General features: G+C 36.0%; 4 protein-coding genes across 9 annotated transcripts; 2 read left to right on the forward strand and 2 right to left on the reverse strand.

Annotated features, from left to right (window-relative positions):
• The first annotated feature begins 1,012 nt into the window (after window positions 1-1,012).
• Window positions 1,013-2,598, forward strand: LOC141666314 (mitochondrial metalloendopeptidase OMA1-like). Its single transcript, XM_074472306.1, has 3 exons — window positions 1,013-1,635; window positions 2,240-2,461; window positions 2,571-2,598. The coding sequence occupies exons 1-3, from the start codon at window positions 1,013-1,015 to the stop codon at window positions 2,596-2,598; spliced, it is 873 nt and encodes a 290-aa protein (XP_074328407.1).
• Window positions 2,599-3,568: 970 nt separating this feature from the next.
• On the forward strand, window positions 3,569-4,669 carry LOC141668540 (non-specific lipid transfer protein GPI-anchored 14-like). 2 transcript variants are annotated; one of them, XM_074475454.1, is made up of 3 exons: window positions 3,569-4,072; window positions 4,149-4,247; window positions 4,401-4,669. In XM_074475454.1, exons 1-3 carry the CDS (start codon window positions 3,742-3,744, stop codon window positions 4,550-4,552), a joined length of 582 nt encoding a protein of 193 aa, XP_074331555.1. In that variant the 5' UTR covers window positions 3,569-3,741; the 3' UTR covers window positions 4,553-4,669. The 2 variants fall into 2 exon arrangements, with proteins under 2 accessions (XP_074331555.1, XP_074331556.1); XM_074475455.1 differs by having other exon boundaries at window positions 3,572-4,072; window positions 4,149-4,220.
• Window positions 4,670-5,670: 1,001 nt separating this feature from the next.
• LOC141668539 (uncharacterized) lies at window positions 5,671-8,655 on the reverse strand. Of its 4 annotated transcripts, none has more exons than XM_074475453.1 (7): window positions 8,409-8,655; window positions 7,880-8,052; window positions 7,729-7,769; window positions 7,037-7,118; window positions 6,819-6,941; window positions 6,358-6,532; window positions 5,671-6,122 (listed from the first exon to the last, which is right to left on the reverse strand). In XM_074475453.1, exons 1-7 carry the CDS (start codon window positions 8,565-8,567, stop codon window positions 5,937-5,939), a joined length of 939 nt encoding a protein of 312 aa, XP_074331554.1. In that variant the 5' UTR covers window positions 8,568-8,655; the 3' UTR covers window positions 5,671-5,936. The 4 variants fall into 4 exon arrangements, with proteins under 4 accessions (XP_074331554.1, XP_074331552.1, XP_074331553.1 ...); XM_074475451.1 differs by having other exon boundaries at window positions 7,037-7,151; XM_074475452.1 differs by having other exon boundaries at window positions 7,729-7,781.
• Window positions 8,656-9,450: 795 nt separating this feature from the next.
• On the reverse strand, window positions 9,451-14,569 carry LOC141667235 (plasma membrane ATPase 1-like). 2 transcript variants are annotated; one of them, XM_074473644.1, is made up of 21 exons: window positions 14,516-14,569; window positions 14,024-14,143; window positions 13,834-13,932; window positions 13,611-13,748; window positions 13,355-13,489; window positions 13,105-13,284; window positions 12,801-13,007; window positions 12,590-12,709; window positions 12,384-12,503; window positions 12,174-12,296; window positions 11,984-12,088; window positions 11,741-11,885; window positions 11,436-11,597; window positions 11,109-11,347; window positions 10,989-11,021; window positions 10,797-10,878; window positions 10,545-10,705; window positions 10,244-10,426; window positions 9,963-10,145; window positions 9,650-9,828; window positions 9,451-9,547 (listed from the first exon to the last, which is right to left on the reverse strand). In XM_074473644.1, exons 1-21 carry the CDS (start codon window positions 14,567-14,569, stop codon window positions 9,451-9,453), a joined length of 2,865 nt encoding a protein of 954 aa, XP_074329745.1. The 2 variants fall into 2 exon arrangements, with proteins under 2 accessions (XP_074329745.1, XP_074329744.1); XM_074473643.1 differs by having other exon boundaries at window positions 10,244-10,456.
• Between the last annotated feature and the right edge of the window lie 1,429 nt (window positions 14,570-15,998).

Here is a 15,998-nt window from a genome sequence, read left to right on the forward strand (position 1 = left end):
GCCGAAACCCCGTATCAATTAATTTGTCGAATTCTTGTATGGCCGCAATACGTACCGGTACAGGTGTTTGTCCTTCATAATTGATATATAAGAGCAACTTGTGTTTGTCCTTCATAATTCATATACAAGAGCAACCTTAATAGTTGATGACAGGTGATACTAAAGCAATGTGATATCGCAAAACGTGACTTGACATTGTTGTTAGCACTTCATTGAAATTGTTGGATATTTTGTTAAGTCTATAAAGTTGTAATTTAAAGATGTCTATTATTGAAGTGTTTTGTTAAAAAAGAGTATGAAATTAATTTGAAAGACAAAAAAGTTTAAAAATAATATTTTTGACTATGCGGCAGAGATGGCGGATAAGTTCATATATATCTCACATTTGGTTGGTTATACCAGAATCTTTACTTGTATGTTGTCCCAAGTCCAAAATTTATAAAACTGTATTTTTGGTACAACAAACTGAGAAGAAACAATTTTGTTTTTTACAGAAAAATTAAAAAACTCTGAATCCAAGTACAGGAGAAAGTTAAGGTGAGTAGGGGACACACCCAACATGCATGAGTACTAGCTGTGAACTCTGAATTCTAATAAGACATTTTTAGGGTCTGATCATAGAGCAGAGCTTTTCACAAGTATGGGAGAAAGTTAAGGTCAGTAGCTGACACACCCAATATCAGGGATGAGCAAAACGGTTCGGTTTTGGATTTCAATTTTAGAAACCGAATAATTTGGTTACGGTTTGATTTTCGGTAAAAACCGAACCAAGCTGAACCACGCTCGTCCCTACCCAACATGCATGAGTACCAGCTGTAAACTCTGAATTCTAAAAGGACAATTTAAGGATCTTCTCAAGTCTGGTCATAGAGCAGAGCTTTTCACAAGTACAGGAGAAAGTTAAGGTCAGTAGGTGACACACCCAACATGCATGAGTACTACAATATATACATGCACATTTCTATTGATTGTTGGTAGCTTACAATAGTACTTGAAAGATCAAGAATCAAGAATGTGTTGGTACTCAAGAATATCAAAGCTTGCCAAGAATTTCACCTACAAAAATCTCCCAAGTTTGAACCTAAATAAGGCTTGTTTTTCAAGTCTTGTAGGCTTGAAATCTCCATCTATTTCTTCAAAATATGGATACACAAACAGTTTATGTCCTGCAAAACACTACCACAACTCTGGTGTTCATAAATGGCACCAAATTTCGCCTGAACTTAAGTTTGTAACTCGCAGCTTTAAATTTCTGGCATTGGTTCTTACTGTTGTCGTTGGTTCTGGCGTTGTTACTAGCATTGTTAATTTCTATATATATTCTGGAAAAATACCCTACACCAACAGACGCCACATTGTGCTTACTCCGCCATCTTGGGACAAGGGTCTTGGAGATAACTTTTTTAAGGCTAAGCAGTTGAGTATGCTTTCGGAGGAACATCCCGATAGTGTTCAGGTTAAGATGATTGGAGAAAAGATTGTTGAGGCATTAGAGAGTGATTTGGAAGCTATGAAGAATCAAAATGTCCGTGTTGATCATTTGGTGGGATTTGATTGGAAGTTTGTAGTCGCGGATGACTTTGCTATCAATAACGCCCTTTCTGTACCTGGTGGGAAGATTTTTATCTATGCAGGGTTTCCTTGAGTTACTTGAATCAGATGCAGAGATTGCTACTGTCCTTGCGCATGAGATATATGTTAAGTAACCAGTCGCACTAAAACCTTAAGGTGTTAGAGAAAGGCCCGAACAGGATCTTATACTCTTTAAGAGTATACAATGTTCACATGGTTTATTCTTAAAATGTGTGTCTATAAGATTATTATGTTATCGTAGTCAATTTTACTTATGACATAAAAGGAAGTATCTTAGAGACTAACCAATGCTTGTACTTTATAATTACTTGTGAATCTTGTTTGTTGATCATAAGTTTAATATGATTAGGTTGGCTAGTTTATGTATGATCTTTGATTATGGTTTACGAGCTTTGTTGACTGAAATTTTCCTAATTTCTGTTCTAAATTGTGCAAGATATATGTTTTGATTATATAGATTTGTTTGACAAGTGAATTCACTTAAACTAGCCAAAGCAATTCTACCTGTAAATCTTTATCGCGTAATAGGGAGCAGACTGCAGAGGTCGATTTAAATTCACTATCAGCATATACATTTTGACATTACACATGTAAATATGAATGAACAATGGTGAGCATGATCAATATGAATTTCCTTTGCAATTAGGCAAGAAAGTGAAGCGGATGACATTGGATTACTTTTAATGGCATCAGCTGGTTACGATCCTCAAGTGGCGCCAAAGATGTTTGAAAGATTGCAGAATCTATCACCTGCAGAAAGTGATTTTTATCATTCGCATCCCTCTTCTAAGAAGAGAGCCCAGAGACTGGCCAGAGGAGAAGTGATGAAGGAAGCAAGTTCTAGATACTCGAGAGTTATTAAGACAAGGTATACGACTAACATTTTTAGTTGGAATCTGGATCAACTGTATCTGGTTGTCGAATGCCAGATACAACGTTTTTCTTTATATGATGGCCTATTGTTTCTGTTCATGTAGGAAGATGAATGACCTTGAAGATCGTTGATTCTGGTACTAGTAGGATCATATTAAAGGTACTTAAGTACCTTCATCGATGATTCAAACAACTGAGAACGTATTATGATTGCTTAGACCTGTGCAGGGGAGGATCTAGTAAGGGACACCGGAGGATACGTGTTCAGCGTAGATTATTTGTGGTTGCAGTAACCAATGGGGAAGTGTGTTGCTTAGACTTAGACCTCTGTGCTCTGTGTTTCAATTTGGCATTGATACTGCTCAGACCAGTAGCTGTGTGGAAAACCAGAATTGCTTATGCAAGTTTAACTATGTTAATTTTAATATTTTTGGAACCCCGAGAACACGTGCCGAGATTAAAATATTAATAATCTGATTCTACCCCGTGTCGGATATTCGGACACGCGAATCTCCGTATCCGACACGCGGATTCTTCCATGATCACTAATCTGATTTTTTTTCATAAATTATAGTCAAAATCTATTTTAGCAAATTATATTCACAAAATTAAGCATCAATGGCTCTTAATTACCACAAAAATCTCGATTATCATATTAATTTTGCATAAACTAAAAGATATTTTGGTGTTTTAGATTAATAAATGATGAATTTGTTTCATTTCTTATACAATTTTTGGTTTTGTTAGTATGTTTTAATATATTTAACATGAAATATATATGATAATTTTTGGTCTATTTTTCTGTGTTCCCGACACCTGAATCCCCATATTATTATATTTGTCGAATTTCTGTATCCCCGCACTACGTACTCGCACTCCCGCACCCGTGTCTTAGCTTCCTAGATTATGTTCTACAAAGAAAAAGATTCTACAATGCATTGGCATATTGGTGAAATTGCAAGCACTTGGCCATTTTCATATGCAAGCACTAAAACATCATCACATCATCAAACCTGGATATTTTTCTCAGGCAAACTTGAGTGGGGTTGGTGAAGTGATGCTTTATATTCCACTTCCATTCTCATGATCAAATCCATAACACACCCCTCTTCATTTCTTGACACACCCTTCACCTACTTTATATGCCATTATGAAAAATGAAACAACAATGTGTTAACATATTTGTTTACTAAAACTTTCTCTTTAAATACCCAACCATAACTTGTTCATAAACACTTGCAACATATTTCATCTAGACAAATATAAAATTTTACAATGGCAATGAGAAGGGTGATTTTGTTGTCATTCTTGTTGATTTCGTTGTTTTTTTCATGCGCAACGACAAATGATCAAAAGGACAAGGAGGAATGTACAGAACAACTAGTCGGATTAGCGACGTGTTTGCAGTATGTTGGTGGAAATGCTAAGTCTCCAACTCCAGATTGTTGTAATGGTCTCAAACAGTTGTTGAAAACTAACAGAAAGTGTTTGTGTGTGATTGTTAAAGATCGTAACGACCCGGATTTGGGGCTTGACATTAATGTCACACTTGCTTTAGGCCTCCCTTCTGTGTGTCATGCCCCTGCTAATGTTTCCCAGTGTCCCGGTTAGTAATGATCATTTTTAGTTTTGTTCTTATTGGTCACAAATGTACTGACAATGTGTTGGTGATTGTGTTGCAGCGCTTCTTCATCTGGCTCCTAATTCTGCAGATGCCCAGGTTTTCTATCAGTTTGATCGTGCTACAATTTCTGGTAATACTCTTACTGTACCTTCCAAAGGTATAAACTTATTTATGAAATGCAACTTTGTAAATTGATAAAAGGCCCCCTCTTGTGCTTCTAGTGGTCGTTTTGTTGAAACGGGTCATAATAGCGAGAGGGGCCAGTGTCAGGTAAAATTAAGTACACTGATCAAATTTAATCATTTTTCAGGAGCAACTAAAGCTAATTCAACAAGCAGCAGCAGTAGTGGAGCAAGTAGTCTTCCGCAGAAGAATTACGGGGGTGGCAATGAACAGAGAAGACAGAAATTGAAATTGCAACTAGTGATTCTTGTTGGAATTTTAGTGTGGTTAAATGTCTAAGAAGTTAGTTCTGATATTGCTATTGGTTGTTCATTCTCTCCTGGAGAATTTTTGTTGTTTCTTCCTCTGTGTATGTATGGTTTCAGTTTGTTAATGCAATCATCTACATTTCTGACATTTTAACATGGTAAAAGTAACTGCATTAAGTTCAAGTACCAGTGATGCCTCATGGAGTGTATATAACTAGTACATTACATGATTTAGAATCTTTAACTTGCTATCACTTGCTGCTACTTTTTATGTAGACAGCAAATTGCAACAGCAGAAGCAAAGAAAACGAAACATTGAGATTTACTACACATATCAGTCAAGCAGAGGGTTCAGAACAAAATTCAAGCCTTTTCTGGATCCAAGAAACTGGCCTGAGGAAAAGTAATGAAAGAAGCAAGTTCTAGATACTCGAAAGTTATTGAGACAAGGTATATGACTAATATTTTTAGTTGAAATCTGGATCAACTGTAGCTACTTGTCGAATACCAGAGTATAACGTTTTTCTTTATATGGTGGCCTGTTTTTTCTGTTCATGTAGGAAGATGAATGACCTTAAAGATCGTTGATTCTGGTATTAGTAGGATCGTGTTAAAGGTACTTAAGTACCTTCATCGCTGATTCAGACAACTGAGAACGTATCATGATTGCTTAGACCTGTGTGCTTTGTGTTTCAATTTGGCATTGCTACTGTGGATTTATCAGACCCTTAACATTTCCTCTCATGACACTGTAACTGCATAAGATTAAGTACCAGTGATGCCCCATGGTGTAACTAGTACATAACATGATTAACCGAGAATTATCAGCCTGCAGTTGATTAACGGGTAATGTAACTTTAGAAGTGAACTGTAGTTGCTAGGTTATACCTGCACTATGTTGGTAATGACCATCTAGATTATAAAAGGTGTATTTCACATAATCAATGAAATTGTTCTAAGATAGTTGCAGCTAATACTCAACTATTAATATTGAAGCAAAAGACTGAACTTTAGCTTATGTTGCTAGACTGAACTAAAGGAACCAAGAACAGAAACTTTAGCTTATGTTGCTAGGTGCACACAGACAAATTTAAACAAATCTCACAAGAAAACTTGTATCTTCTTCTAACATCTAAATAACACGTTCAATAAGCGTAAGGCAGGGAATTGTGTGGATCAAGTACAATGTAGTTATGTATCAGTAAGTATAGGAGTTAGAGATTTAACAATGTAAGCATTTTCTGAAACTTTAGCATCAACTCTTTTCTACACATGCAATGCCTCGCTCCTCAACTCAAAATTCTCGACCTATTGGTATTCAAAAAGGAGGGGGTATTTACTAGAATACAATGCTTGGGATGCCTCCGTTCCTATGTATAGAGACAATTTTTTGATTGAAGATGTTTACATTAGGCTTAGTGAAGGAGGTGGTTAATCCATTTGTCTACAACACTTGGAGAACCATACCAGGGACGCGATTCATCATCTGAACCAACCGGTGAGTGGTAGACTCCATCCAAACTTATGTTCAGTGCACCTTCAAGATGGGCAGATACTTCTGGCACAACACCATCACCCCATACATCTGCCTTCCCGCAGACCTGATACATAGAAGAAATATGACATGCATTCCATTTGGTTCAATGAAGCAGTTAGACAATCAGGGTAAAAGTTAGACCCTTAAATTCTAGAAAAAGGTATATTAAAGCTTTAGTGTTGATGTTTGTACAAAAGCAATGAAGCCATTTGGAACAATGTCACAATAAGATGCTTATCTACTAATCTTGTATGGCTAAAATGAAGTATCAAGTAATAAAGAGAAGGAAGATTGTTTACCTGTTTGTACCCCTGACCAACAAAGCGAGCACGAAATGTGGCACCACTTGATGTTGCTGTAAGACTTGTTCCAGTTTCAATCAACACCTCCGAAGCTGGTTGCTGAACAGGAACAGGTATACTGGATAGAGAATTCGTGTCATCAGTTCCATAAAAGCGGGCACCTTGGATATACCTGCAGGTTATGTAAAGCAACATTTTCTGGTTTAGACAGGCGTTTAAGGCATAGTTCAACATGACTGTTGATTAATATCAACTAGATAAGAAAGGCCCTCCTAAACATGTAGATATCCCGTCAATTTCATCATTGATCGCTTGCATGTTCATCATGCAAATGAAGGCTAAACTTCAACAAACTGGAGGGCTATGATCTGTATACATCTCTAACATCGATGATGATGCCAGTTGGTACCTTTAAGCTATTGAAACTGAAAGGTTAGCTATAAAAAATTCTAGTTTACCTCCCTGCTACACAAACATATCTCAATTCTGGGGTATAAACAGCTTTGGCACAATTATCTTCGACATAGTTCAAGAGGCCCCTCGTCTGATCAATAACTCCGGATATGCCTTTTGGTGGTGGCCTGTGTTGAACAGGAGTAATTGAGCCTTTTAGTATGGATGAGAGTGACTCATTTTGGTCTTATGCAACAAATGACTACATATTCATCATACATACAGGAGAGGAGATCCTAAAGTCAATAACAAGGAGACATCTGAGGAGCCATATTCTTCCAAGTAGACTCGTGCTAGCCATCCTCCTGCAGAGTGTCCGATCAAGGATAATTTCTCACCTACCATAAAAGTTGGACGGAAGATAGCTAAATCGATACCTTATCAAACAAAAAGGAACCTACGGCTAAAAGATTCAGTTTATGTAGTATAAAACATACAGCATAAGGTTCAAATGCAGGCTAACATTATAACAAATATCAATTTATCTCGCTGTTTGAATGCAAAAAGGTCATGACTGAGTTAACCAAACACGTAATTTAACAGGGCACAAGAGTGCCTGCAACTGCTCTCTGTTTGAGAATTTAGTGTGCTTGCTTTTCTGATTGTCCAACATTTGTCAATTACAATGTGAAATGACCTGAATGAAAAAGATAAGTGTGATTTCTAGACTGCCAAGGAACCAGTTACTCTAAAACCTCGAGGTATTAAAGAATGGCACTTTCCAGGATCTTATATTATTCTAACATAGACGACTGTGACTATGATCCACGCTAGAATGCTGAATTGCTGATCCAGCCTTTCATATCAATTGGGAGTAATTAGCGATATCCAAAGACATTTCAGTAGATTAAAACAATTGATTATGAAGAATGTACTAAACCTGACAGACGTATACGTATCTGTGAAAAAGCATACCTTGAGCCAGCTCTTTCGCTTCATTAATAGCCTCATCAACCCTATTCAAATACCTAACAGCATTGTATTACATTACAAAACTGCATTTGGTAAATAAGGGTTGTAGATCATAATAGACTCATAGCCAAGCACGAAAGATGAAAAATCATACCAATCAAGAATAGGACGAGGCTGGAGTGTACCACTCCAGTAATTAGGATCCAGTAATCCAGCAGCATTCCTGAGCCAATCAATCCTTGCAACATTTGCAACCACGGTTGGGATCGCGTAGTCTTGTAATGTTAGTACTAACTGCTGATAGTCATTTGTGTTGTTTCCCAGTCCCTACAACAAGCACACATTCATCACTTCTTAAACCTATCTTCAAGAACTTGTTTAAGCTCTACAATGTTTAGCCTAATCATAAAAATTTCAATTTCCAAATAAATTTGCACGGTCTAATTACCAGATTTTGCATATATAACAAGACTAGGCTAAAAGCCTAAATGAATTTCAAAAATCGATAAATTTATATATTTTTTAAACCTTGATTTTGAGGTTAAAAAGTAATAGAAAAGAATTTAACCAAAACTGACTCCTAAAAATTAACGACACATAGTCTTAGTCACGACTCTTTTGAAATCCTGGTTCCGTCACTAAATATGTGTGTGTGGGAAGATAGGGAGGGGGGAATGAGTAACCGGAAGAATGACAGCAGGGCGAGGTGAAGAGGCAGAGCAACTGCAACTTTTCGAAATTCTCCTCCTCATGCATGCACCAGCACCAGCAGCAGCCCATGTTTTTCTTGAATGTGAAGGTGATGGTATTGTCAATGGTGATGAACTCAAAGACAGAGTCATCCCCACACAAGAAACAAGTTGCAACAATATCTAGCTTTTCCCTTACATGTTATCTTCTCTGGTTTTTGTGGCCCTTGTTTCATCTTCACCACCTTATACATTACATGTGTTATAAACATTTAATTGCACTTTGATGGCTATAGTTGGCAAATCTTATAAGCCAACTTATTAACTTATAAGCCTGTAACTTGACGAGTGTTTGTCGACCCAACTTATAAGTTGAATTTACAACTTATAAGCTGACAAGCTGAACGTTAGTTACAGCATACTTTTTCTCGACTTATTTTTGATTTTGTATTTTTTATCAATTTTAATTTTAAAAAATAATTTTTTTTAATATTAATCTAACTTAAAGTATAAGAATTAAGATAATTATATTTAAAAATTATATATTTTAGTTCATTTAAATAAAAAAAATTCTGCCTTATAAGTTAAATTATCCAAACACTTGGATAACTTATAAGCATTTATCAACTTATCATTTATCAATCACTTATTCGGTTTAAGTCATAAGCTACTTATTTTAAGATTTCTCAAACGGGCACTATAACTTTTTTTAATGGCTATATAATTATTTAAATTATATAACTTAATCTAATTATTTAATTTTTAATGGTTTACTAATCGTTTATTGAAACAAAATGGCTTAAAGATGAAATCCTAAATAAATAAAGGGCAGACAGAGTGACGTGCTTCCTGCATTCACATTAATTTTCATTGTTAAACCTATCCGCGAAGATTTATAGCGGATAGATAGATGATTACATTCATCAATTTTCAGCATAAATGCAATTGTGAGTTTACATAATGAAGAAAAGACATTGGTACTTTAACAAATGGTAAAAGAATACAAAAGTTGATGAAACAATAATTTATTTACAACTTAAAGTGTGTAATTCTGGTTCTTGTTGTCAATGTCAAAGCCTCTTAACTTGGCAAAAGATTCCACTTTTCCTTTAAGAGTATGAAGCTCTCTTAGTCTGCAAATTGGATATGGCATAAGAAAGCAGTATGAAAGCTTTGCATTAAAATCTTACTGGTATTCAAACTCGAAACTGGAAATATTTGTTACAAAGGCTAACCTTGCAATCTCTGCGCGTCTTTTAGCTTCTTCTGCCATGAGATTGAGGTCTCTGTATGTGTGGTAGTCAGAAAATATCTTTGGCTCCACGGTTTCCAGACCGTTGAGTGAGCGTTGATCTGCAGCCCATGCAGCCTCGCGAGCTCCCCTGCCAAAGTCCTTTTTCGTGCTAAATGCAGTCTGCAAGTAGTAAAGTGTAGATGTCTTAATAAATTTAAAAAATTCTACATTTTGTCAGGACTAATATCTAAAATGTTTGGAAGACAGGGTGATTTTGCATGGAGTGACAGAAGGAAATTGTTGAATGTTCTCACTCTTTTATCGACAACCAAGCCCCAGGCTCTTCCACTGAGTGCATACTGTACTGCAAATTTGAGTGGATCAAGTAACATGTAGGTAACTATATTGTACAGCCATATGACACCAGTCCATCCCCAGCCAATCTTTTGGATTCCTGCTGTGTCCCAGCTTACAGTGGCAGATATCAGAGTTGCAACCTGCAAATTGTCATAGCAAAAGTTAAGTCTGTGCAAGTCAAGAGTTATGTGCAAGGGTGACTGAAAGTCTGAAACTGGAAGGTGAAGCAAAACTCTACCAATTGCGCGAGGATGAAGGCAACAACAAGCAGCAAACCAGGTCTCTCGGTGAAAGACCAGCCTCTTGCACGCGTCACAAAAATTAAGGCCTGGCTGATGGTGCTAATTTGGAGGTAAACAGCGGATGCCAACATTTCATTAAGCGCCTTAGCTTCTTCCTTATTCGACATATCATATTCATGCTGGTTGAAATTCTTAACATGAAAATGTTTCTGCATTCAGAAGATAAGTCTTTTAGTCAAAATATAAATTTGGGTTAGCAGGGTACAATGATGAATGGTTTGTTCTTGTCCAGTTTACCGCGAAGAAGTTAGTTTCATATGCTGCCCAGAAGAAAATCGCAGTCATTAAGGCCATGTAGGAACCAAGAACAACCCCAGTTGCAAAAATTTCTTTGAGCTTCCAACTGTCAGGCAATGGAGAAGGCTTTACTCTATCTTTCGATATAGTCATGATTGTACCTAATAGGATCAAACAACATGTCAGTTTAAAAGCATCAGAGTTTCTACATGCTCTTTACAGGAAGATTCAAGAACAGGTATGAATGATTACCATCGTTGAGAATAGCGATAACAAGGACCATGAAAGGAGGGAAATTGAATTCCCAAAAAACAGTCAGCAACACAAAGCCTAGCTGCAGAACACAGATTGGATTTGCCATACGACATGAGTACAGTTCTTGTTTAGGAGATTTTAGCACCTAACTAGTACAAAAAAATGATGTCGTTTATCTGGATAACTTACCACAATACGAATGGTGATGGAAACTGCATATATCTGGAAAAAAATAACATCATTTGTTAAGGATTCTCATTGACAGCTTAAAAAATTCTGACATTTTAAATCAAAAAGCTCTTTAGATACCGTGTAGTTTTTCATTCTCTGAAATATGGAGCGGCTTGTCAATACAGCACTAATGATTACACTCAATCCAGGTTCTGTTAGCACTATATCAGAGGCACTACGTGCAGCATCCGTCGAATCTGCAACTGCAATTCCAATGTCTGCCTTCTTTAAGGCCGGTGCATCATTGACACCATCACCAGTCATCCCACAAATGTGCTTTAGTTCTTGCAGCCTCTTTACAATCTCGTATTTATGTTCTTCAAGAACAAATTGTAGCAAGACATCAGAAAAGCTCATAAGCATCTCAATAAGCACAAAACAAAAATTGGCATGTAAGACACGAACCAGGAAAGACGCCAGCAAAACCATCAGCTTTCTCAATGAGCTCGTCTATAGGTAGAGATGAATCCGCATTCCCATTCTTTCCAAGCAAAGCTGATGAAGGGTACATATTTGTTCCCATTCCAAGTCTTCGACCCGTTTCTTTGCCAATTGCCAGTTGGTCCCCTGTAGAAATTTCAATGACCCTCATTAATTATCTCAGTTCAGTTCACTTAGCCATTTGAGCTCTGTGCTCTCTTTAATGAAGATGATCATTTATACCCAAAATTTCAGATAAGTACTATTGATCAATTTATGTTTTAACATACCTGTTATCATCTTGACACTGACACCAAGTTCCAGAGCTCTTCTAATTGTTTCAGCACTATCATGACGCGGTGGATCAAAGAGAGGAAGAAGTGCAATGAACTCCCAAGGCCCGCCAGAACTGTCTTTGTTGCCCTCAGGCACTTCCTGTAGAAAGAAACCGAAAAAAAAAAATTAAGTACACTAACATAAACATTTGCATCAAAAGTACTTAAGCTATTGTCTATGAGATCTTTATCAGTTACCTGACGAGCAACCCCCAGTGATCGAAGTCCACGTTCTGCAAAATTGTCAATTACTGAATGTACCTTCTTTTCGATTTTGGATTTGTTGTGTGCCAGGTCAAGAATCTACATAACACAAGACCAAACAAACTTATCAAATGCATTCTCTGAAATTTCTCCGATACCTATAGACTACAAGAACTAGTTTTACCTGCTCTGGTGCACCTTTACTAACTCTATGCATTGTACCAGCTTTGTCAATGTATGTCAGTGCTGTTCTTTTGTCAGTTGGATTAAATGGCAGAAAATGGATCTCAGTTATTCCAGCTCGTGCCTTCAGTAAAACACGAATTCAAGTATAATTTAGCTGACTCGCATCACAAGAGGAGCATCTCTATTATCTAAAAACATCTAAAAATACCTGTTTAGGGTCTGCCAACATTGCAACGATAGCAGCATCAATTGCATCTTGATTCTCTAACCTCGATGCTCTTGCAGCCATTAGTACTACGTCGTCCTTGTCCACTCCCTTAACAAACACCTGCAATGACAAAGAAGACATCAATAAAAGTGAATGTGCAAATTAAAATAAAATATCAGTATCATTGGATAGTCGCTAATGTTAACCTCAATCATATTTTTATCAACTGTGAGCTTGTTTAGGGTCAATGTGCCAGTTTTATCGCTGCACAAAACATCCATTCCAGCCATTTCCTCAATAGCTGTCATACGTTTAGTAATGGCACCCTGCGGAGCAAGAGAGTATTTATATTTTTAGCAGCCCGGAATAAAACATAACCTTGAAATCAGTCATTAGCACATCTAGAGTTGTACAGACCTGTTGAGAGAGACGGTGTGAACCAATAGCCATGGTAACAGAAAGAACAGTCGGCATTGCAATAGGAATCCCTCCAATGAGAAGCACGAGAAGGTTATCTATACCAACTCGATAAGCCCTCTTTTGAAGGCCATATATTACAATGATTTCAATCACCATTCCGAGAGCAATTGAGCAAATACAAAAGTTTCCAATCGAGGTTAACACCTGAAAACCATACAATGAGCAATTATTTGATGCTGCAGAAAAATGAATCAATAGGATTCTTTAATTTATTAAGAAAGTAATGTCGAGATTTATGTACCATCTGGAAATGTCCAACATGTGTAGTATTTTCCACAAGATGAGCAGCCTTGCCAAAGAAAGTATGAACACCAGTTGCAATAATTACTGCATCAATTTCACCTTGCTTACAGGTTGAACCCGAATAAACGCCATCACCTGGATTCTTGGTTACTGGCAGTGATTCTCCAGTCAGAGCAGACTGCAAAGCAGTACAAACAATAAGATACTTGGGAATGATTTGTATATCAGTTCAACAGCAAGCACAATACCTGATCAATCTTTAACGCGTCTCCTTCTAGTAGGCGTGCATCAGAAGGCACAATATCTCCTAGCTTGATGCTAACTATATCACCAGGAACCAATGATATCGCGTCTTCTTCACTCCATTTTCCATCACGTAGAACCTGGAACACGATAACATGGAGATCCGATCAACGAGGCAATTCCATATATGTTAAAGTAGTGTCATTCAAAAGAAATTGAACTAGACGTTAAATCCAGGATCAGACTAGAACGGTTATTTACCTTTGCCTTTGGAGCCAATCGAGCCATCAGAGCAGCAGCTGCATTTCCAGCATTGTTTTCCTCGATAAAACTAATCGTGGAATTGATTATCAACAGAATCAAGATCCCGAAGAAGTCATGATAATCTGGACCCTTGTTCTGCACAACACATTTCTACCTAATTATCAAATTGTCTAAAAAACTTGCCTAAGTTTAACATACATAGAAAAGACCATAGTTATACCCCTCCATGTGCAAGAGCAATTGCCATTATAGCTGCAGCTTCCATAACCCATGACAATGGATTCCACATAAACCCCAAAAACTTCAGTACTTTATTTTCCTGCAGAGAGCACAAACACATGAACCAAATCAATCAGCACAAACACATCGAAAACAAACAAATGTAACACTAAACTGAGAAGTTTAACAACCTTTTTCTCCTCGAGTTTGTTATATCCAAACATTTCCAACCGTTTACTAACTTCATCAGATGTCAAACCATCTCTTGTACATTTTAGATGCTGAAAAACTTCTTCCAGTGGTGCATTTTCCTGCGAAAACATGTACTATTTCAGCCACTGAAATAATTTGCATGCACTAACACACTGTTGAATAACATAAGATCCTGTTGTGGCCTTTCTCCTACACCTTAAGCTTTTAGAGTCACTCGATTACTTAACACAACCCATGAAAATTCGAAAGAAGAAGAATGTTTTCTACTAGAATATAATATAAAGATCTAGCTGGACCTTTCTCTAACACCTTAAAATTTTATAGTGACCGCTTATCAGAGCTTAGGTCCCGTGATCGTGATTCACTCTTCTACCCATAAATGGGCTTTCGACTGAGGGGAGTACTAGTTACTCAACATTTTCGAATAGTAAAAATTAAAAGAAAAGGATGTTCTTTTAGTCAGCAAGTACCAGATCAACTACATCTCCAAGAATGTTAGCAAGGCCAGCCTCCTTTTCACTCATTTTTTACAACTTCAGTTCTTCCAACCTGCAACTATTAGACAAGAAACCACATTGTCACCAACAAATTCAAGAAACACATGCAACTTCATTGTTTCAAGTAGAGTTTTAAAGCTACCAAAAACATAGAAATAATGTACCTTCTATGAAGATTAGAGAAATGAAGTTCTTGAACAGAGCAAAATATGTGATAAAAACTTGTTTGACAAGTATGTTTGTTGGCCTTATGAAAAAAACTTAGCAAGTGACAAGTATTTATACACAACACAGACACTCTATTTGTTGACTTCAATAACATTAGGAGATAATTCATATTACTACTTTTAAGAAGAAAAAAGAGAACATTTGCAAACTCTTGTCAACTTCTTTTCACATTTTCTTAAAAGGGAATTGTTGCATTTAGCTGTTTCCTGTTATTTTGGTGGTAAAGTATATTTTCAGTACACATTACACTTCTTGCATAATCATATTTTTTACACACAAAAAAACCCTTTTTTCAATATATTTAAAAAAATTATAATTATATTTTTTTGCAAAAAAAAAAATAAGTTAATTAAAAGTTGTGTCTAAATGAAGAAATCTTTACTATTAGTCGGTCTAATATTAAGAAACAAATTAAAAAATATTTTTTTTCACCTACGAAGCACACTCTAAACACTAAATTTTATGCATTTTGATTATTTGACTTATTTTTATTAGTGAGAATTTTTGTATATACCGCGTTCATCATTATTAACGAGGGAAAATCAATCGGAAAATGTGGCATGGTCACGTCATAAAAAAATCGAAAGTTAGTCTATCATAGTTATTCAAAATTATAAATATATATTGATAATATATTTTAAAATTATGAATTATTTATATCATAATTAACTATTAACTAAATTTAAATTATACGTTAAGAATGGAGTAAAATTAATCTAATTATAGTATTATATAATATCAATTTTACTAAATATTTAATATGTTTTAATTTAACATTTAAAAAGTTAGCATTGATATAAAAGTAAACTATTATGTTTAATTAAATCTCAAAATTTGTTACAAAATTAAATACAATTACTTATTTTAAAAGTGACATTAATATATGATTTTAAAATTGAAATATTAAAGTTTGTATGCATGGTTACAGATATCGGTCAATTTTTCAAAAATCGCCGATAAATCGTTCAAAACTATTTATACAATTTGATCGATTTCCGGTAAATCGCCGATAAAGCATAATCAGTATATCAACCGAAAAGTTCCGATTTTTGAAATACTTAAATACACGTGTACATAACAATTGTTTCTTGGTAACATCTTAAAATCTTAACAAAAAAACACAGTAAATGTTAAATTAGTCCACTTTCCTCCTAGCATCAAGTAAAATTTAGACAACTAAGGAGTAGAAAAGGCTGGCCTGGCCGGTCAGGAAGATCTGTTCTTTACT

Source organism: Apium graveolens, chromosome 6 (assembly GCF_009905375.1).
Source record: "Apium graveolens cultivar Ventura chromosome 6, ASM990537v1, whole genome shotgun sequence".
NCBI lineage: Eukaryota > Viridiplantae > Streptophyta > Magnoliopsida > Apiales > Apiaceae > Apium > Apium graveolens.